The 23,630-nt window shown below is 42.5% G+C and overlaps 1 protein-coding gene across 3 annotated transcripts in view; it reads right to left on the reverse strand.

Moving 5' to 3' along the window:
* The window catches only part of FHOD3 (formin homology 2 domain containing 3), a 496,822-nt gene that overhangs the window by 276,512 nt on the left and 196,680 nt on the right, over nt 1-23,630 (reverse strand). For all 3 annotated transcript variants that reach the window (XM_064379256.1, XM_064379255.1, XM_064379250.1), the window contains exon 4: nt 4,287-4,354. In XM_064379256.1, coding sequence (XP_064235326.1) covers nt 4,287-4,354 — 68 coding nt within the window. The remainder of the gene's footprint in view (nt 1-4,286; nt 4,355-23,630) is intronic.

The raw sequence follows: 23,630 nt of genomic DNA on the forward strand, positions 1-23,630 counted from the left end.
GCTTTTGAAAACTTTCCACACCCATGCCTCTGTTCACTGCTGCTAGCATGCTGTTCAAAAAACCGTTTTTAATATTGATTCCTCATTGATCTAAGAATACCCTTTATTAATGGATCTAAGAATTGATTCCTCATTGACCTAAGAATGCCCAAAATAAATGAAGTCACATTTGAGGGAAAGTACATTGCATAAACATTATTTTTGATGAGAATTTCAGCTGGAAGATGAGAAGAACAGTTGTTGAGGAAAAAATCTTGCCATCATTATCTAGTCCAGCTTCCCTGAAGTAAGCCCAAGCCCTCAGTACAGAAAAAAATGATACAGTGATCCATGGCTTTGTGTTAGTGTGATAATGGAATAGTAAGAAATTCACTCCTTTAAAATGGTGAGGATACATTTGCCTATCACAGCAAATTTTCATTGATGTGTGCCTGTGGCATTAGCACAGCCCCGTAGTTATTCTGTGTCCTGGCATTTGTAATTCCCTTAGGAGCTGTCTCACCAGCTCTAGCCAGTGTCTTTCTGGGGCTGTATCTACAAAACAGTAATGTTTTTTCATACACCTGTTCTGGCATCAAATTTTCATCAGTCGTGACCTTAGCAATCTTGTCAATGAATTTCTCCACTGTTTTATGATAGGTCAGCACAGGTTTATCGCTACAAATCTTTAAAAATGTAATGTTGTGTCTTTTCTTAAATTTCTTCAACGAGCCTATTAAAAATATGCAGTTCCTTTCCACTTTCAGTTTATGATAGATCTTTGCTTGTTTCACAATCAGCATACATTACATGGCATATGTTCACTGCATTGCTAATGGATCCACTCTATACGCAATTGAGATCTTCACTTTTAGCTTCATGAAATGTTCTCCTATTTTTCAGTAACTTCTGCTCATTGCTTTCCGCATAGAACTTCAACAGTTTATGCTTCTATTTCTTCAGGTCATCTATGGCGATCTTTCTAACACCACACTCTTCTGGAAGACAGTTCACACTTACACCACTGCCCAATTTCTCCAACAGCTTCACTCTGAGTTACAGATAAACATAAATGACTTCCTTTTATTTTTTGAGACAGAGTTTTGCTCTTGTTGCCCAGGTAAGGTGCAATGGTGTGATCTCAGCTCACTACAACCTCCACCTCCTGGTATTCAAGCGATTCTCCTTCAGCTTCCTGAGCAGCTGGGATTACAGGTGCCCTCCACCACACCCAGCTAATTGTTTTTTTCATTTTTTTGTTTGTTTTTCATAGAGACGTGGTTTCATCATGTTGGCCAAGTTGGTCTTGAACTCCTGACCTCAGGTGATCTACCTGGCTGGGCCTCCCAAAGTGCTGGGATTACAGGCATGAGCCACCATGCCTGGCTGACTTCTCTTTTTTGTCACTGTTACCCAAGGAGGTATCTTCAGGCCTTTTGGACATTTTCAACAATACCTTTATACCACAGAGCACAGAATAAGCAAACACACACAATGAGTAATGCACATACACTTCGGCCCATGTGGGCATTATGGGGAACCTGCCACTGGTGTGTCCGGCCTGCACACAGGCCATTTCATCGCCCTTTGTGGGCATGCTTGCATGGAGGAATCTGGGCATGTGTGGAAAATATGTATCATAGCTGAAAGGTGGTGGGAGGGTCTTTTTCCTTGAGGATGCTGAATAAATCATGTGTTGTGAGCCTGCCCTTTGACTGTGACCGTCACATGAGATCAAATGTGGAATTTTCTACTTGTGGCATCATGTCAGCACTCAAAAACTTTCAAATTTTGAAGCATTCCTAATTTTGGATTTTCAAATTAAGGACACTCCACCTGTACAAGAGGTAAGCACAGGATACTTTTAATGGTATTTGGAGGGACCCTGACTAGGGTGAGGGATCATTCTGAGAGAGGATCCCTAGCAGGAAGAGATACCAGAAGGAAAACTGAGAGACATAGAGAGTGGGTGTGGGGTGGCAAAACATTCTGGGATAGAACTTGTAGGTCCAGGCCAGATGTGGTGGCTCACACCTGTAATCCCAACACTTTGGGAGGCCTAGGTGGGTGGATCACCTGAGGTCAAGAGTTTGAGACCAGCCTGGCTAACATGCCAAAATTCTGTCTCTACTAAAAATATAAAAATTAGCTGACCACAGTGGTAGGTGGTCGTAATCCCAACTACTCGGGAGGCTGGGTCAGGAGAATTGGTTGAACCCAGGAAGCAGAGGTTGCAGTGAGCCAAGATTATGCCACTGCACTCTAGCCTGGGTGATAAAGCGAGACTCTATCTCAATAAACAAATAAACAAGTTAGTTAGTTGTAGGTCCAGGGCAAAGGTATAGAAGAGAAAGGGCAAGCCTTACATTTGGAGTACAACTGCAGGAGGAACTCAGGATGTAGCCAAGGACAGAGAGGTGGGCAGCAGAGACCAGATCAAGAAGGACTTCCATGTTATGCTGAGAAATTCAGATGTAACCCAGAAGGCAACATGGAACCAAGAGAGTAACTCCCTCTGGTGGGAAGCTAAGAATGGACTGAGTTAGAGAGAACCAAACACACATGGCTCCATGAATAGCTGCTGCAGTTTTCCAGGTGAGAGGAGGACAGTCATGAACCAAGGCAGACCTCTAAACCCCAAAGCGTTTCCAAAGTATGCAGTGGGGTGGAGCAAGGGTGCACCAGGTTCAAACCTATGGCTACTGGAAGAAAAGAAAGAGGATTTGTCTCCAGAAATGTCAACACAGAAAAGGAACGCTGTTCTGAAGAAAAAAAAAGATAATGGTACAATTGAACACAGTGAAAGAAAAATGGGACAAGAATGTGTGGATGGGACAGATTTGGGGCCCACGCTTTTTCCTATTCCCTCTCAAACAGGGAGAAATCCACTCTGGCTATCACTGACAACTATCACTGATAAAGATAATCTTTCAAGGATGTAGATGAGATGGGAACTGAAAAGAGGTAGGATATAAACTAGAATCCAAAATTCTAACAGAAAGAAACAATGAACCTAGACAGACACAAGCTCAGCATGAAGGCCATCTTCTCCATGAACCCATCTCCCGACCCTGCCCTCTGCAGGGTGATCACCTATGCTCTCACATGGGTGATCACCTTGGGGCTTGTCTGCACACCAGTCTTAGTCCTCTTCATTATGCTTGTGACTTTCTCAGCATAGGAATGGAGGGAAGGCCTAGGATGGAAGGATATTATGGAATCCAAGACAGATTTGCACAGGTACACAAGGGGCATAGTCACAATAGCATTGTTTATAACAGCAAAATACTGGAAATTAACCAAACCATCTGCTGATAGAAGAATAAACAAAACAACTTGTGTTTTATTCATCCAATGCAATCCTCAATCTGAGCTACGTCAGTTATGCCTACACCTATCCCACTCTCAGTAAGCAGAAGTAGGATATATGCAACATGATCATATGTGTATACAGCTCATAAAAAAGAATGTCACATATTGTTGGTGAATATTTACCATTAGGAAACATGCATGTGGGGGTAGGGGGAAAAGAGATTGATTGGGAATTGGGAGCAGAACACAGGTCTTCAGTTATATCTCTAATAGGCTTTGCACACGTATGTTTATTGCAGCACTATTCACAATAGCAAAGACTTGGAACCAACCCAAATGCCCATCAATGATAGACTGGATAAAGAAAATGTGGCACATATACACCATGGAATACTATGCAGCCATAAAAAAGAATGAGTTCATGTTCTTTGAGGGACATGGATGAAGCCAGAAACCATCATTCTCAGCAAGCTAATACAGGAACAGAAAACCAACCACATGTTCTCACTCATAAGTGGGAGTTGAAAAATGAGAACACATGGGCACAGGGAGGGGAACATCACACACCAGGGCCTGTTGGGGAATGGGGGGACAAGGGGAGGGGTAGCATTAGGAGAAATACTTAATGTAGATGACGGGTTGATGGATGCAGCAAACCACCATGGCACATGTATACCTATGTAACAAACTTGCATGTTCTGCACATATATCCCAGAACTTAAAGTATAATAAAAAAAAATCTAGAAGTAAATATGGAAAAATGTTACGATGTGATAAAGTTGCCTTTACTTTTTATTATGTTTGAAACATTTGATATGGTAAAAATACTCTCAACTGATAGGCATTATGACCTAATTTATATGGTAATCTGAAGATAAATATTGTAATCTAAATTTGTCCTTCCTTTTCATAATAAATTCAGGTAGAAGCTTGTCTGTATCTAATTTCACAGCAATGTGAAAACAGGTAAATGCTTGGTTTTTTTTCCTATTTACCTGAAATATCTGCTTCAGGGAGAAAAGGGCCCTTCTCAGATCTCGTCCACTGGAGTTGTACAGTTTCTCTGAAATAAAGAATACAACACACAAATTAATTAAACTGACTCAATTGACAGTGAAAACAGAGAGGATATGAATGATAACAAAACTACCCCTGGAAAGGTAATGAAAATCTATTCATTTCTTTCAGGATGCAAACCTTACCCCCAACCATAAGAAGAATGTTGCATATACATGTCTGGTGAGTGAGGGAATGTGTGACTTGTAGAGAAGGTACCTAGATTTTTAACCCTCATCTCCCATCCTTCCTCTCTCAAGATCTCTATTTCCAGCTGTTTGAAGACTCTATTTTCCAGTGTATAGATTATTTCCACTTGATGGTCAACTATACCCAGAAAAGTCCATGCAGCCAGAATAGAATCTATCCTTCTACCTCATGCCTCCCCTGCCTTACAGGCCCTGCATACCCATGCTTTCTACACCTCCTGTTTCTGGGGTGTGTGGGCTGCCTTGAGCACTCTTCTGGTCCCAGGGTTCCCTAGACAGCATGGGAGACCCAAAGGCAACATGGCAGCTTTACTGACTAGCTGGCTCCCTCTAGTTGTATGAGGGCCTCTACGCAGGAAGCCAACCTTAGCTCTGCCTGGCCATTTTCACTCATGTTCAAGGATGGGGTTTTCACTCATGTTCAAGGATGGTCCTGGCCATGGACAAGCCAGATGAAAGATCCCAGTCTTGGAATTCTCTAGATGAAGACTTAGGCTGACTTCCACAAGCTCACTGTTGAGCTGGTCACATTTCAAATATACGAGTTAGGCCAGGCTTCGTGAAGAAGAAGGTGAGCTTGACATAGGGCCCATCCTCCAGGGGTTGCCATACAGCTGGCCAGAGTTACCAGCTGGCCACAGTTACTAGCTGGCCAGAGTGATGGTGCTACAGGTGCTGAAGACACACAGGAGGGAGTCCTGTTCTGGTTATGCAGGATGCCAGGGAGCACGGATCCTGCTCAGCCTCCCGGCACCCACTCTTGGCCCTGATCCAGGTAGCTCAAGTGCATAGGGTTGTATTCCTAGCACCAGTCGTCAAACTTCTCCAAAAGAATCACCAAACACATTTACTGAGCACCTGCTGGGCATAGTAGTGGGCACTAGGATACCACAGTAAAGAATGGCATTATCAGGAGCAAAGACTGAGTCATCAGACTGCCTGCATTCCAAACCTGGTGTCACCACTTACTAGCTATGTGACCTTGAACAAAACACTTTACCTCTCTAAGCCTTGGGTTCTCATCTGTAAAATAGGAATAGATAATATTAGAGGAAAATGGGTTCTGTGTTAAATTAAGCATGTATATTACAGAGTGGAATGCAAAATACCATTTAAAATGTTTAGATAGAATAAAAGCATTCAAAGCAATGTCATGTTGCTGGCCAGCCACCCTGGGCTTCAATTCTAGCCTAAAGGGATTCAGGGCAGAGCCACATTCCCCTCTTGTGCAAGTGGCATGAAGCACATGGCCCCAGAAGAGTTTGCAGAAGTCTAGTGACAGAATGGATATGCTGGTTTTTCACAGTGGCCCAGGAAGTGGATAGGCCCCAACTGAGAGAGATTTAAAAGGACACAGGCATGTAAAGCTCAGTATTTGCTTGGCAGTCGTTTCTTCAAAGGCCTCCCTACCAGACATATTGCCTTCTGGCAAAGAACAGAAGGACCCTGTGGAAACACCCACTTGATGACATCACTTCCCCATTTAAGCCCTTCGTGGCTGCCCACTGCAGCCAGAATGAAATCCAAACTCCTTTGCATGGTCTGCCAAGCCCTTGGTCATACAGTCCCACTCCCTCGCTGTACTGCAGACACTGTGGCTTTCTCTCATATCCTGAGGTAGTCCAGGCTCCTCCAAACTCACAACTTAATACATATTGCTGCTAAGGAGCAGGGGCAAGTTGCTGTGGGGTGGGGGTCTGGGGGGTGGTATGTGACTCCAAAGATTTCCTGTTGTTTGACCACTTTGGCATCTACCACCTCTAAACACAATATGCAGCCCACAAACACCTGCTAATTATGAAGACTTCTGATTAAGAGAGAATGCATCACCTTCCTAAAAAGTAAGAACCTAGAAAGCTCCAGAGAAATCAACCATCCCCAATCTGAACATCTAATTCATCTCTGACCCTAAGAAACAAGGCCCTGGTGACTCTCAGGCTGACCTCTAAGGAGTTTGTGTGGTCCCAACATATGAGTAATAGAGTGAGTTTCTCACTGCATCGTGCCTGGAGTAGAACCCTGGTCTCTGGGGTGATCACACTTTTTCCAACTTTCACAGATAACATCTGAGAATCCCCAAGTATCAGAGAAACAGACTTTGTTTTTTGTCAATACGACTTCTAATAAATAAGAATAAAACTATCAAGTGAAAGCATGGGTCCCCAAAGAAGTCGGCCAGATTTATCCTACCCAGGAAGAACATCAGTAGAAAAGAGTCAATTCCAAGTAACTCTTAAAAAGGCAATAGGCTGCCAGGCACAGTGGCTCAGGCCTGTAATCCCAGCACTTTGGGAGGCCGAAGCTGGCTGATCACTTGAGGTCGAGTTCAAGACTTGTCTGGCCAACATGGTGAAACCCAGTCTCTACTAAAAATACAAAAATTAGCCAGGTGTGGTGGCACACGACTGTAATCCCAGCTACTCGGGAAGCTGAGGCCTGAGAATCTCATGAACCTGGGAGGCAGAGACTGCAGTGAGCTGAGATCATGCTACTGCACTCCATCCAGCCTGGGTGAGAGTGAGATGCTGTCTCAAAAAAAAAAAAAAAAAAAGGCAATAGACTTGCATTAGACCTTGTCACCAGATGACAAGCAAAAATATGTCATACGTAGACTCAAAATATCACAGTTAAAGTCTCCTTTAGTTACTAGTGACATATCATTCCTGATTCATCAAAATGAAGGTTATCATTAGTTGTATTCTGATAGTTAAGGTTTTACTACTTGGTGCTATAGTGAAAATAATCAGTTTTTAAAATACAAATTAAGGATTAGAAAAAAATCAGCTGAGAATGACTGCTAATATTTTGCTGAAGATTTCTGCATCTATAGTCATAAGGAACACTGGTTTATAGTTTCTTTTTTTTGCAGTGGTGTTAATATTGAGACAATGCTGATCTCGTGAGTTGGGAGTACTGCTTCCCCTTCTGCTTTCTGAAGGGATTTCCATAGACTTATTTTATACAAACAAGTCTATACAAATGTTATTTATTCATTTTATTCGTGTTATTTATTCAATTTCTTCATTAATACAGGGCTATTCTGATTATCTCTTTCGTCTTCAATGAAATTTGTTAATTTGTGTCTTTCAAGGAATTTATCCATTTAAGCTGTTAAATGTGTGGCCATAAAGTTGTTCATATTCTATCATCCTTTTATTAACTGTAGCAATGTCCTTTTATACCTGGTGTTGGTAATTTGTGTCTTCTTTCTATTTTACTTGATCAGTCTGACTAAAGATCTACCAATTTTATTAGTCTTTTTCAAGAATCAGCTATTGATTTCATTAGAGGTTTTTTCCTATTGTTTTTCTGATTTCTATTTCATTGATTATTTTCTTTCTTTTGTTTGCTTTGAGTTTAGTTTGCTCTTCCAGTTTCTTCAGGTAGAAATTTAAATGACTTGAGAACTGTCTTTTTTCTAAGTATTTAATGCTGTAAGTTCATTTCTAAGTACTGCTTCAACTGCTTCCTGTACATTTTGATATATTGTTTTCATTTACAAATTTTATTAATATTGAATTCAGAGTGGAATAACTTAACCTTGTGATTTTTTTTGACCCATAGTTTATTAAATTGTATTGTTTAATTTCCAAATATTCAGACATTTTCCAGATATCTTTCTGCTACTAATTTCTGATTTAATTTCTTTGTGGTCAGGACATATACTTTATCAAATCTTTTAGACTTATTAAGGCTTATTTTATGGCCCAGAATATGGTTTATCCTGGTGAATGTCTAATGTACACTTTAAAAGAACATGTATTCTGCGGTTATTGAGTGGCTGTTCTATAAATATCCACCAGATCAAAATGAGTAATAGTGCTGTCCAGGTCTTCTGTATACTTACTGAATTTTCCATTTACTTGTTCTATAGATTAGTATGAAAGGAGAGCTGAAGTCTCCAACTATTACAGAGGATTTGTGTATTTCTTCTTTCATCTTTATGAGTTCCTGCTTTAGGCGCTTTGAAGTTTTGTTGTTAAGTATGCTTACATTTGGGACTGTTGTGGCTTCTTGGTGTATTGACCTTTTATCACTATGTAATGTCTCTCTTCATCCCTGTCAATATGCCTTGTTTTAAAGTCTACTTTTCTGATGTGAATATGACCACTTCGGGTTAGTGATTGAATGGTATATCTTTTTCCATCCTTTTATTTTTAACCTATCTATGTAGAATTTCTTATATAGTTGCATCTTGTTTATATGCAATCTGACCATCTGTCTCCTAATTGATATGCATTCATTGTATTTTTTTTTTTTTTGAGGCAGAGTCTCACTCTGTTACCAGAATGGAGAGCAGAGGCACAATCTTGGCTCAATACAACCTCTGCCTCCCAAGTAGCTGGTATTACATGTATGTGCCACAATGTCTGGCTAATTTTTTTTTTTTTTTTTTGGTATTTTTAGTAGAGATGGGGTTCCACCATGTTGGTCAGGCTAGTGTCAAACTCCTGACCTCATGATCCACCTTCCTGAGCCTCCCAAAGTGCTGGGATTACAGGCGTGAGCCACTGCGCCCGGCATTCGTTTTATTTTTAACCTCTATGACATCACAACTTATTCCTCAGTGGCACTAGAACCAGACCATAGGGAGGCTCTGATTCCATCTCAAACTCTTAGATAGAAAGCATCCTTCTACAAATTCCAAAGATACTCCCAGCAGTGCCAAAAATGTCTCCTCTTTTTTGCCAAGTGTCATTTAATTAAAACAAACCACAATTCCTAATCGAGGAATAAGTACTTTCCATTCCCATTATCTTTAATTTTCAAAACAAAACCTTTAAAGTAATTTGTTTAAATTGTCTATTTCAAACAAAACTGAGTAAGAAAATACGTAGTACAGTTCCCAAATAATGACTCTGGTGCTTTAAGCAAGAGAATTCTCACTATAGACTTTAGAGACTCATAAATGTTAATGTAGTTTTGTTTTTCAATATCAAAGCTCAAAAGAACAGCTAATCTATGTAAAAATATGACCTATTTTGGCTGAAATGTCTCTTAAAATGCTTTTCTTTTTAATTCCCTATGGTATAAAGCACCAGACAAGGTCTTGATCAGAAATCCTACCATGTGGCATCCGTTAAGTTGTAACTTTTTTTACCCTTCATACAAATGTCTGGCAGTGATACTTCATTTTTTTGACAGATACCTTCTCCTGAACTACTGCAAATCTTTAATATTTATAAGCATTCAATATTTTAACAAATGTTATGCATTAGTCCCTATATATCACATTAGAGCAATACTAGAGTCATCATTATGGTTGAAATAAAAAGAACAAAATATTTATTTAAAGGAATATTACTCTAGAGTACCATCTTTGGAAAGACAATTCAATAATACATTCTCTTTCTACCAAGAACAATAATGTGGTGTAAAATGAAATCATAGTTCTTTATTAAAACTCAAAGTTGCCAGCTATGTTTAAAACAGTGGTACCAAAAAGCCTCTCTTCCTAACTTATCTTATTCTGTTGATTCATAACATACATTTCAGGAGACCTCAGTCTACCTAGAGGCTTAGGAAGGATTAGAATGCAAGGATGTTTTAAGTGACATATAATTTGTCATTTTACAAGAGGTACAATTTATGCTGGTAGAAGAGGATCCAGCAGGCATTTCACTATGTCAGACATCATGCCCAAACTAGCAACTAGTGACAGCCCTTTGATGTGGCTCAAGAGAGACCCAGACAGGCCAAAGGAGAAGCACTTCTTCCCAAAGCGCAGGTCCTGGGTTCCTTGCTGCAAGACTAACAGTGCCATGGGAGGTGTGATCTGGAGCTCTATCTGCTGGGTAACATTCCAAGTTCAAGAAACCAGGCATTCCACTTGTGTTGCACCCAAGTTTTAACATACAGAAACATCACCAAGGCTGTGCGGGCCTCTCCTTTAGCTTAGAATAGAATGTGAAGGGCTCATCCAGGAACAGTACCTGGCCTGCCAGATTCCCAAGGATATTCTTTACCTCACTCTTGGATCCATTTGCTATGGAAGTCCAATCACCCCTTCTTTAGAAGCAGCCTGTCTATGTAGATTCAGGTATTTTCAGTCTGGGTTACATGGATATGTATGTGCAGGGTTTCCTTGAGGCAAGATGATCGATAGACTTCGTGCTCCCTAGTTCTGCACCAATTCTCCACTCTGCAGACTGTGCTCGCTATGAAGGTCTCCCACATGTATATGTGGGTCTGTGTGTGTGCAGATGCATGTGCACATATGACTTCAATCTGTGGTTAGTACAGTCTATTTGCAGGTCCACTGACCCTCTAACTACATGCAGCATACTGTATAGACTGTCCTAACAGCTCCTAAATCTCAAGGAAAGGAACTCCAAGTGTGCCCACTGCCTGAAAATCAGGCAAAACAAAAGAAAGTAGATTCCACATGTAGTGCAGAAGAAGTAGGTTGGAGCCCATCCTACACCAGCAAGAGGGCAGCTACAGAGGCTTCATGTATATGCAAATCTCAAACTTTTCCCATGAGCTCACAGAGGTTCTCCTCGCTTCTCTTTGTTCACCTTGGCTATGAACACGTCAGTGAGGGTGGTACAGCCCCTATCAAGGGAGGTTGCAGGGGAGCAGATGGTTCCTGCCAACTCAGACTCAGCTGGAGAGCTCTAAATCAGAGCATCAAGGAAAGCGAGGTGCCTTAGCAACCAAGAGGAGACATGTGGGAGACTTCCTGATGAATGTCAAAAAAGCATAAAAAGGCCAGGCACAGTGGCTCACACCTGGAATCCCAGCACTTTGGGAGGCTGGGGCCGGCAGGTAGCTTGAGCCAACAAATTTGAGATCAGACTGAGCAACCTGGTAAAACTCTGCTTCTACCAAAAAATACAAAAATTAGCCACATGTGGTGTTTTGGGCCTATAGTCCTAGCTACTCTGGAGGCTGAGGTGGGAGGACTGCTTAAACCCAGGAGGTCAAGGTTGCAGAGAGTCATGATCATGCCACTGTACTCCAGCCTTGGCGACAGAGCAGAACTCTGTCTCAAAAAAAAAAAAAAAAAAAAAAAAAAAGTGTAACAGCAAAACTCAAAGCAGAAATGCAGGGCTGAGATCAAACTAGAGTCATTAAAGACTTGCCTTTCTCCTGAAGCACTGGGACTGCCAAGTGGGAGATGTGCAAAGAGGTCCCCCAAGCACAGCCCCAAGGGGTGGCCAGCAGCCGATGAGAGCTAAGGCTGCAGAAGGTCCTGGGGAAGAAGCAGTGCTGATTGCTGATTTCAGAAGCTGGGGAAAAGCTGGGGGCAGGCTGATTATACATCCCTTACTTTTAGGTCAAGTACAGCTTGTGCATGGCCAATAAATAAATGAAGAAATACATGCATCTATTCTCCTACCGCTTCCAAATTAAACCTGCCTGGGCTATAATCATTTGGGTAGCATTAGCCTTTGAGTAAATGCAATTAGAAGCCTATCTTTAGTAAGGACAAGGAGGTGTAATCAGAATATTATTTGTGGAAATCTTTGGAACTGCCCCTCCATCCTTTCTTGCCAAGATTCTTGCCTTTTAAAATGAACTATGTCCCTTTAATAGGTGCAATCATGTATTATACTGTAAACTAGCTTGTAACAACAAGAGTGGAGGGCACAGCCTAGGAGACCACTGGGGATCATTCCTGCTTTGTCTCGAAACCCCTGTGGGGCTCACAAAGATCAGTGCTGAAAGTACAGCCAAAGGGGTTCTGTGCTTCCGGTTCAGCGAAGAGCACAATGAAGAAAACTTCAGTGTGTGAAGAAAGAAAGACCAGAACATTAATTAGAAAGGCCCAGAGAGAAAAATGAGAACCAATTTACATCAGTGAAAGAATATGCAGGGGGAAAAACCAAAATCCCCTTCAAGAAGGGAAGTACAGGAGTGAAAGATACATCTAGAGTATCATGCTTTGGGGCCTATAAAAATTGCTGGCTGGGAGACTAATAATTACAGCACAAGCTCTCACCAGGTGTCAAACACATTAACCAAGCTCCCGGTGGGAAAACCTGGACCATGTCCCCAGAGCCTCTCCTCTGCTCAGGGAGCACAATAACTTTCCTTTTTCCCCTGGGCTGCTGCAGTTTAACACATTTCAAAAGGAGATTTATTCATGGGCGCAATGTTCAGGCCTACATTGAAAGTCTGTTTGCAGCAGCTACAGACAATACAACCATCATGATTTCTCAGGCACAGCCATGAGAAATGAGCTCCTGATCCACCAGGCATTTAGCTGTGTGGCATTTGCTCTTCAGACACCAGAGAGAGTTGGTGAAGAACAGCTCTGTGAAATGTGACCAAAGACAGCCTCTAGAAACGAGTGGCCAGGCTTGGGCAATGCCCATTTCCCTAGCCAGAACACACGCAACCCTAGTTACTGTCAGCACTGAGTGAGGCAAGAGAAATATACTCTAGATCTTCTTCTCGTGAATTCAAATGTGCCACATGACAAACGAATGTCCAGGCAGATGGCTCATTTCAACCTGCAGCCTCGCTCCATTATTACTTGCTAATGTTTTGAAGAGAAAATGTGGCATAGTGGACACTTTATTTTACAGTGAAAAAAAATTGTTTGGTTGGACTTTGGAAATCATATCTTCCAGTGATTTTGAAGCTTGTTGGAGTTATAGCCTCCAATATACAAGTTGTGGGGGGAAAAAAAAAAAAGCTTATCCATCACAATCAAGTAGGCTTCATTCCAGGGATACAAGGCTGGTTCAACATATGCAAGTCTATAAATGTAATCCACCACATAAACAGAACCAAAGACAAAAACCACATGATTATCTCAATAGATGCAGAGAAAGCCTTCGACAAAATTCAACAGCCCTTTATGCTAAAAACCCTCAATAAACTAGGTATCGAAGGAACGTATCTCAAAATAATAAAAGCTATTTACGACAAACCTACAGCCAATATCATACTGAATGGGCAAAAACTGGAAGCATTCCCTACGAAATCCGGCACTAGGCAAGGATGCCCTCCATCACCACTCCTATTCAATATAGTATTGGAAGTTCTAGCCAGAGCAATTAGGCAAGGAAAAAAAAAAAGGGTATTCAACTAGGAAAAGAGGAAGTCAAATTGTGTCTATATGCAAATGACATGATTGTATATTTAGAAGACCCCATCATCTCACCCCAAAATCTCCTTAAACTGATAAGCAACTTCAGCAAAGTCTCAGGATACAAAATCAATATGCAAAAATCACAAGCATTTCTATACACCAATAACAGACTTAAAGAGAGCCAAATCATGAGTGAACTCCCATTCACAATTGCTACAAAGAGAATAAAATACCTAGGAAAACAGCTAACAAAGGATGTAAAGGACCTCTTCAAGGAGAACTACAAACCACTGCTCGAGAAAATAAGAGAGAACACAAACAAATGGAGAAACATTCCATGCTCATGGTTAGGAAGAATCAATATCATGAAAATGGCCATTCTTCCCAAAGTAATTTATAGATTCAATGCTATCCCCATCAAGCTGCCAATGACCTTCTTCACAGAACTGGAGAAAACCACCTTAAACTTCATATGGAACCAAAAGAGAGCCTACATAGCCAAGATAATCCTAAGCAAAAAGAACAAAGCCAGAGGCATCATACTACCTGATTTCAAACTATACTATGAAGTTACAGTAATCAAAATAGCATGGTCCTGGTACCAAAACAGAGATATAGATCAGTGGAACAGAACAGAGGCCTTGGAGGCAACACTACACATCTACAACCATCTACTCTTTGACAAACCTGACAATAACAATCAATGGGGAAAGGATTCCCTGTTTAATAAATGGTGTTGGGGAAACTGGCAAACAGTGTGCAGAAAGCAGAAACTGGACCCCTTCCTGACACTTTACACTAAAATTAATTCCAGATGGATTAAAGACTTAAACATAATACCTAACACCATAAAAACCCTAGAAGAAAATCTAGGCAAAACCATTCAGGACATAGGCATAGGCAAGGACTTCATGACTAAAACACCAAAAGCAATGGCAACAAAAGCCAAAATAGACAAATGAGACCTAATTAAACTCCAGAGCTTCTGTACAGCAAAAGAAACAATCATTAGAATGAACTGGCAACCAATAGAGTAGGAAAAAATTTTTGCAATCTACCCATCTGACAAAGGGCTAACATCCAGAATCTACAAAGAACTAAAACAGATTTACAAGAAAAAAGCAAACAAACCCATCCAAAAATGGTAGAAGGATATGAACAGACACTTTTCCAAAGAAGACATATATGAGGCCAACAAACATATGAAAAAATGCTCATCATCACTGATTATTAGAGAAATGCAAATCAAAACCACATTGAGATACCACCTCACGCCAGTTAGAATGGCGATCATTAAAAGATCTGGAGACAACAGATGCTGGAGAGGATGTGGAGAAATAGGAACACTTTTACACTGTTGGTGGGAGTGTAAACTAGTTCAACCATTGTGGAAGACAGTGTGGTGCTTCCTCAAGGACTTAGAAACAGAAATTCCACTTGACCCAGCAATCTCATTACTGGGTATATACCCAAAGGATTATAAATCATTCTATTTTAAAGACATATGCACACGTATGTTCATAGTGGGGCACTGTTTACAATAGCAAAGACCTGGAACCAATCCAAATGCCCATTGATGATAGACTGGACAGGGAAAACGTGGCACATATACACCATGGAATACTATGCAGCCATAAGAAACGATCAGTTTGTGTCCTTTGTAGGGACATGGATGAATCTGGAAACCATCATTCTCAGCAAACTGACACAAGAACAGAAAATCAAATACCACATGTTCTCACTCATAGTCGGGTGTTGAACAATGAGAACACATGGACACAGGGAGGGAGCATCACACACTGGGGTCTGTTGGGGGGGCTAAGGGAGGGACAGTAGGGCAGTGGGGAGGTCGGGGAGGGATAACATGGGGAGAAATGCCAGATGTAGGTGGCAGAGGGGATGGAGGCAGCAAACCACATTGCCATGTGTGTACCTATGCAATAATCCTGCATGATCTGCACATGTACCCCAGAACCTAAAGTATAATTAAAAAAAAAAGAACACCACACACAAAAAAAATGTTCAGATACACAAGATATTAATACAATTTCAGGGATACAGATGCCCAGAAACTTCTTGTGGTCTCTTAGGACATTCCATGGACCACAGGGTAAAAATCATTGCTCTAACCCAACATCTTCATTGAATAGGTGCAGAAACATAGGCAGAGAGGTGCCATAGATGCTGGCCCCAGAGCTGGGACTGGAGGCTCAAGGAAACACAGAAGAGTAACTGAAAATGGCAAGCAGAAATTGAATTGACCATATGTTCTTATTGTACAATAAAAATAAGGTAAACAACTGAGCCACTGAAACTCACTCACATCCATGACATTTATGCTACCCTGTAAATTCAGAGAGAAAACACACACATGCTAAAGCAAAGGTTTTGCTTTTGAGAAGTCTGACTCATCCCTTTTGCCTGTAGGGATGACCATGAGTAGTGGAGGCTTGAGGTACGCCCCACTCAGCCTGAGGATGAGGAAGCTACACGTCAACAATGACAAGGTCATGAGACCTGGTAAGAAAGAAGACTGCTTAAGAAGAACTTATTGAAATTCTAATTCCCTTGGATTACAATCACATTTTACATACTTATGAGTATATAAACCCTATAATAATCTTAATTATTGATTATCTAGTAAGTAGGTGCTATGCTGAGCATGAGGTTATAAATGTAAATGAAGATAGTCTCAGCCATTGGTTTATCAATTGTGACAAATGTACCACATTCATGCAAGATTTTACTAATGGGAAATTAGCGAAAGTTGAGGGGGTATATGGGAACAAATTTTTGCCCAGTATTTTTTTCTGTAAAATTTAAACTGCTCTTCACCAAAATAAAGTCTGTCTAAAAAATTATATCCAAAGGCAAGCCCACAGGACGTGGGAGAGGCCATGAGCCTGGGGCTTACGGAGGGCACAGCTCTTTACAACCCCTGCTGCACGCACATGCAGTCTCAGGCCTGGGACTTGGCATTTTCTGCCATGAATCATTGCTCATCTGTCCATGCATGCTTTTGCGATCTCCCCACACCAGGGCCAGCTCTCAACCACAGTGGTTTCTCTCCAGCCCCTGGAAGTGTCTGGCTGGGGTAGGTTCCTGGTGTATGTGACTGATGGGCAAGTGTATGTGTTCTGTCTAAGGCCTGGGTCAACCTGAGATTCCATACATGAGTTTCAGACACATCTGTACCTACTCTGAGTTCCCAAAGGGAAGGGCATAAGTAATTTTTAGGACATTGGACATATCAGATGCTTCTTTGTCACCTTCAGCAGGAAATCCTAACTCCTCCTGCCTTTCCTTCCTTCAAACAATCACTGACCATTTATTCTGCAACAAGGGCTATGCCAGACAGGAGAGTAAAATGAGGCATGGGGCACAGCACAAGCTTCCAAGAGGCTTATAGTCGGTGGAGAAGACGATTTGTCAACAAAGAGGACAGCCCAGTATTGTAGGAGCTGGAACCCAGAAAGGTACCAAATGAAGGAGCCCTTCCCACCTACTGTAGGAAGCAAAGGATCTTCAAAGAGTTATTGACCAAGAGGCTGCAAAAGACTTTAAGTCATAAAATGATGTTATGTGGTTACTTCTCTGTCATTACCACCTGCTGAGCCCCACCCATCTCCACACCCATTTGGTCTGGTTACCTTGGGACTCACTGGCCCCATCTTCCTCATCTTCACTGAGAAAGAAAGCCCAAGCAAAGCCATTTATACCTCTATTCTGAATTAATTATTAGGAAACTACTTTTCCCTCTGAATTGGAGGGAATGGGTCAGCTTTGGGGCCCCAGCAAAGGATACGTTCATTTGCTCCCATCTTCACATTTCCAAAATGGTCCCTTCGTCGGGGCAAAGGGGTCCAAGTCAGCTGATGAAGGCCACTTAATAGGTCAAAATCCTGTTTCAAACCTGCCATTTTCCCTCCCAGGATCAAAGAATGATAGAGAGAAAAGGGTCCTCAGAGACTTCTCTCTGCAGAGAAGTTGAACTGCTCACCCAAGCCACAGAAGACCTGTGCACAGGTGCCAGAAAGAGGCAGCACCGTGATGCTGTTCCTCTAAAAAGGCTGCTGACCTGGGTTATCAGATCAGTGGCATCTTAAATGCAGTAAAACTGTCCCAAGGCTACCAGCAGTGTGAAAAACAGGTGACCAGGGGCTTACTTCAGGCCTCTCTCTTTGGTCTCTATCTCAGGGCTCTCTCTCTGGGCCCTGAAAATGGTTCTCCTCCCTTCTCCCTCTTACTTTCTACATTTCTTTTTCTTTGTTCTCTTCTCCCAAAGTTAGGGATCTGGAGAACCTTATGGTATTTTCTTTAGCGATGGACTTTTATAATTCCTTTTCTTAATTTCCAAATTAAGTTAAAATATTTGAATTACATATTATCTCAAGACTCATGTATTTCTTTTTCTAGGTCTGTTTTTAATATTACTTGTTTTTTTGAGACAGGGCCTTACTCTGTCACCCAGGCTAGAGGGTGGTGGTATGAACATGGCTCACTGTAGCCTCTGCCTCCCAGGCTCAGGTGATCCTCCCACTTCAGCCTCCCAAGTAGCTGGGACCACGGGTGTACACCACCATGCCTGGCTAATTGTTAAATTTTTTGTAGAGACAGGATCTCACTATGTTGCCAGGCTGCTCTCGAACCACTTGGCTTAAGCAATCCTCCCATGTCAGCCTCCCAAAGTGTTGTGATTACAGGTGCGAGCCTCTGCAACCATCCTGGTTCTCTTTTAAAAACAACAAAGAACACATACTGCTGAGTTGGTTTTGCTTGTGAGCAGGGTGTCCCTCTTCTGAGACAGCCATGGCACAATGGCTGTCACTGCCCTGCCACTGTCCCTACTTACCTCCCTACTGGCACAAAATGAAGGAAGGCTTCCTAAACAAATGAACCCATTCTTTCTCAGTCTTCTGGAAGCATCTAGGGTTCCTGGTAGCATCCACAGGAAACCATCCCTTCCAGTTGGGTGTGAGGCCCACCTCTCTGGGGAGAACATTTATGAGACAAAAACCACCCTAGCTCAAGGACTGGAAACCACAACCACGTACCACCCAACCAGCCCCACACAGCAAAAACTACTTAGCCCTCTTACGGAGGCACCCATGGCAGCCAGGACTGACCTAGTGTTGGCCTCTGCTAAGCGCCCCATTCCGTAGTCTCAGCTCAGAGAACCTGCCACCCTCAGCCCCTGATCCTGTCTCCCACCTGCCTTGGGGGGCATCTTCTCCCCTTCACCTACGGCACCAGCTGTCAAAGTCCTCATCCTGACACTGTACCTGTGCCTGGTTTGCACTTTGACCTCAGGCACCATTGTGCTATGGCCTTGGACAATACCACTACGCAGACTCCTAAATCCATATTTGCATTTCTGAAGAAATTCCTCTCTGTACCTCAGTTTTATGATCAGTAAAACAGGATTTAAAATAGACATTCCAACATTCTGAAGCCATGTGATTATGAACATAATCATGCTGGAAAAGTGCCTGGCACAAGTTAGGTACTCAGTAAAGACCACTTTTCTTTCTCTTTCAAGCCCCTAAGGCTTCCATGACATTTCTAAAAAATACCTAAAGCCCTCCATAGAGTGAATAGTTAGTCCTTTCTTGGGCACTGCACTCAGGGCTATGAGATGCCTCCTATCATCTGTCAGCTCTTCCTAACTGGGTGGTAAGACAGTCTCCTGAGCTCAGACAGCCCCAGCCGGGCCCTGGGGATCCCGCTCCAAGGCACAATCACTACCCCAAAGAGAGTGCCTCTTCCTTCCCGGGGTCAATGCCTGTTGACAGGGAAGATGTTCACCCTCTCTGCCCTGAACACTTTGAGAAAAAAGAAATGGTTTTCTACTACTTGGAGAGAAGATAAGGATCATTAGCTGGGGTCAAAAGGGAACAACCTAGAATCAATCATGTCACCGTGCAGAGATGGCAAAACTCAGCAGTTCAGCCGCCCCACACCATGGGTCCTTTAAATATTCTTTAAGATGGAAACAGCCAAGAATCTATGGCAAGTATCATGTAAAGCAAAGAAAACTGCATCAGAGAAAAGGATGGGTATTTAAGACAACTGTTTTGACAGGAGTTTATTAAGTAACAGGTATGGAAAAGAAGAACAACAGAAGAGAATATACAGTGGCATTTTTACAAGTTCAGTACAACTTAAATAGTGGTTTTGTCTCATAACAAATTCACACCTAGCCTAACATTTTCACATGTTAAATGGACAAGCTACGTCTGGATCCTCAGTGGCCTCCTGACACACTCCTCTGTATTTATTTCCAGGTTGTGTGTCCTGTGGCAAGGAGGGCTAAGCCAAGAGTGCCATGCAGCTCTAGCAAGCTGTTTCAGTGAAAACAAAAAAATGCAAAGTACCAAACATAACGTCTCTTCCCCATTGCTGTGACAGCTTGGTGAGTCCGACACATTTGAGAACATCACTAGGAAACAATGTGGATGTAGCTTCAAAGTTCTTTCAGACTTCAATTGCAGAAAAGAGAGAAAGATAACCTGGGGTTAGAACTTCAGCTGAAGAAGTATTTCTGAGCCTAATACCTAATCAGAGTGTGTTTCCTGATGAAACTGACCATTTCCCTCTGTCATCTTCCATGGAATAACAGTTACAGAAAGGCCCATACAGAGAAGTGGGCAGGATGCAGCGGGAGGACCACCAGCAACAGGCTCAGGGGCCCAGTGGGGTGACCACAGCTCAGGCACTTATGGCCTGCGTGCTTGTAGGGAAGAACCTTAATATCTCTGGGCCACGTTTGCATGTTACAATGTTAGAATGGATAAGCATAAAAAGAATGGCCATATGAGCTTATGGAGAACCTGGAACAACTGGAACCTCACGCTCTGCTGCTGGGATGTGAGATAATGCAGCCTCTCTAGAAAGCAGTTTGATAGTTTCTTATCAACTGAGATACAGACCTACTGTTTAACTCAGCAATTCTACTTCTAGGACTTTCCCCAAGGAAAGTGAAAATTTACACACATAAAAACATTTCACCAAGATCTATAGAGGCTCTATTCAGAATGATTCTTAAAAACACCCTACTGGAAACAACTCAAATGTCCATCAGTTGTCAGACAGATAAACAAACTGTCGTACATCCATACAAGGGCACGCTAATCAGCAATACAGACTACTGATGCATGCAGCATAGATGAATTCTAACGATAATATGCTAAATGAAATAAGCCAGATACAAAAGAGCAGACACTGTATGATTCCACTCATATGAAGTTTTAGAAAAGACAGATCTGATCTACAGTGGCAAAGCAGACCAGTGCTTGCCTGGATTGGGAATAGTAGAGATTGATAGGGAAAATGCATGAAGGAACTTATGGGAAAATGTTTTTTGTCGTGTTTGCAATAGAGCATATAGTTGTCAAAAGTTGAACTGCATTTAAAATGTGTGCATTCTATTGTATGTGAATTATTCCTCAATAAGGTTGATAGAGAAAAGGAAGGTTGATTCTAGAGGGTCTTTAATTCAGTTATAATTCTAACTCTTAAATATTGACGTTAAATAACTTGCTTCCTTTTAGATAATGCCATTCATAATATGTTATGTAAACTTACAAAGGGGTCACTATAAAACACCCTTTGGGTTGGGCACAGTGTCACATGCCTTTAGTCCCAGCTACTCATGAGGTTGAGTTGGGAGAATGGCTTGAGCCCAGGGGATTGAGGCTGAAGTTAGCTATAATTGCACCACTGCACTCCAGGCTGGGAGACAGAGCAAGACCCTGTTCAAGACACAAAAACATCCTATGAATATAAAGCAACACAAAAATTATTACTGACCATGGATGCATTGAGAGAGAGAGTACAAGATAATATGAGCTTGTGACACAGAAACTGAACATCAAGTGTAGACTCCACGTGTTGTGACTGGGAGAAGACAAGCCAGCTGGGGCCAAAGTGGTGGGTGTAGACAGAACCATCCAGGGGAGAGGCAGTGCTGCACTCAGTAGCCTTGACGTGGCCAATGGGAAAATGGAGGAAGTTCTGTTGTGTTCACTAACAGGTGCTAAGTATACAAAGATGAGCAAGATGTGGTGCTGTTGAGGAGCTTAGAGTCTAATAGGAAAGGCAGAGTCCCAGGTAGATATGTGCAGCCTAATGTAGGAAGTTATGCAACAGAGGAGGGCCCTAGTCATTTGGGCAAACTCTGGGGTAATGAGTCAGTTATTCAGGTGAATAAAGTCAGGTGCAGCTTTCCAGGCTGAGGGAACACAAAGAGTAGACACCAAAGAATGAGACAGCCTGGCATTGCTAGGAACCTTTGCAGTCCTACGATGGGCAGCGTCATTTCTTTCCTCTGCATGAAACTCAAGCTGACTCTTGGAATAGTCGATAATCACACTCACAGTAGGTCGGCTGAGCAACGCTTTCCTGATGTTTCCTCAAACAACACAATGTTGCCCATTATGTATTATGCTCTGTGCTAGGCTTCAGGTTCACCTAGCCTACAGTGTCTTGATATGACAATGCCATTTGTCACTAAAAGGAAGAACTCCAAGGGCACTCTTCTCACAAGCTCTACTGGTACTCCGTTAGGGTCTACTTGTTTCACTGAGTCAGTTCATAGAAAAACTGCTGGGGCAGCCCCTGGATTCCATGGAATGGTGGGGAGCAAGGGTTGGGAGCTGCTAAGAGACCACCACAGGACCCACGGGTGGGTGCATGCTCACAGCCTTGCTGACACATATGCTCGCCCTCCCTCCCTCCCTTTCTGAGTCACTTCATCACTTCACACTGAGGTCTAAGCCAAGGGAGCCTTTGCAAGAAAGTTTCACAACCACAGGCCACTGACAAGAGAAGACAAGCAAAAGAACACCCCATTCTAACAGCATGGTCACCATGGATCCCAGCAGGCTCATCACTGGTGGAACTATTTCAGACAGGGAATGTGAACCAGCCTCTGACTGGTACATGGGAAGAGCTGAGGCATGTGAGTGGGAAAGGGGAACTTAAGATACATTCACAAGAAATGCAGTTCTTATTGGCTGTGAAGACCTACCACCCACCCACCACCAAATGCCCAAGTGGCAGCCCCATACCCCCACTCCTTCCCAGATCTTGTGGAGCAGACAGATGCGTGTGATCGCCAGGAATGAGGTTGGCTCGACCATACCCCCTGGGTGGGCCAGAGTCTTGGTGGCAACTCAGCTGCGGAGTCCTGAAAGTGAGGAGCACAGCAACAGACCAGGAATGGGAAGCCAGCTGGGACAATGCCTTTGCTGCCCCAGTGAGCTCCCCTTAGGCTTCCCCTTCCTCCTCACACACCAGAGCCACAGGCATGGAAAATGTCCTCAGTAATCTTTGTGGTCCGACAGCAGGGCCCCAGCCTTCACCACACCCCCCGGGGGGCTGGAGCTTTTCCTGTGTCTACATATGGCCTCAGGAAGAGACACGCACACCCGTCATTATACCATACTTAGAGGCTCCCTCAAACATCGACTGCAGACAAAGGTGCCATTAGGACTAAACCAAGCACCAAACTGTTGCTTTGCTTTGCAAGGCAGCAGAGTTTTGTTTTTTCCTAGTCTGAAAATTATGAGGAGGCCTGTTTTTATATTCTCATTGAGACTTCAGGCTACTAGATTTTTAGTTTTATTTCACCAGTTAATCCATATTTAGGCAATATTTAAGCAAAGTCAGCCTAAGTCAGAGAAGCACCTTTAGCATCTCTATGAATCAAACAGGGAATTTCAAGAGCAACTCCTCCCTGGCCAGTCTGGTATGCAGCATGAGAGGGACATAGAAGGAGTCCAGGCACATCCTACCTTGTATTGCAAAGCAGGTCATCGGAGGTTCGGACGACACATTTTCTGAGACATATATTAAAGGAACTGGACACTTGCACAGAAAAAGATGTCAAGAGGTCAACAAAAGAGAAGCAACAAGTGTCACAGGTTGCCTATATGAAGGAGCCCTCACAGCTAAGAATTATCCACAGCTAGGACTGTCACACAGAATTTTTAAATAGTCCAGCATAAGTATAATAGTGGATGTATGTGATA

The sequence above is a fragment of the Aotus nancymaae genome, unplaced genomic scaffold (genome assembly GCF_030222135.1).
Source record: "Aotus nancymaae isolate 86718 unplaced genomic scaffold, 86718_ANA_hifiasm-v0.15.2.pri h1tg000020l, whole genome shotgun sequence".
In the NCBI taxonomy this organism is placed as follows: Eukaryota; Metazoa; Chordata; class Mammalia; order Primates; family Aotidae; genus Aotus; species Aotus nancymaae.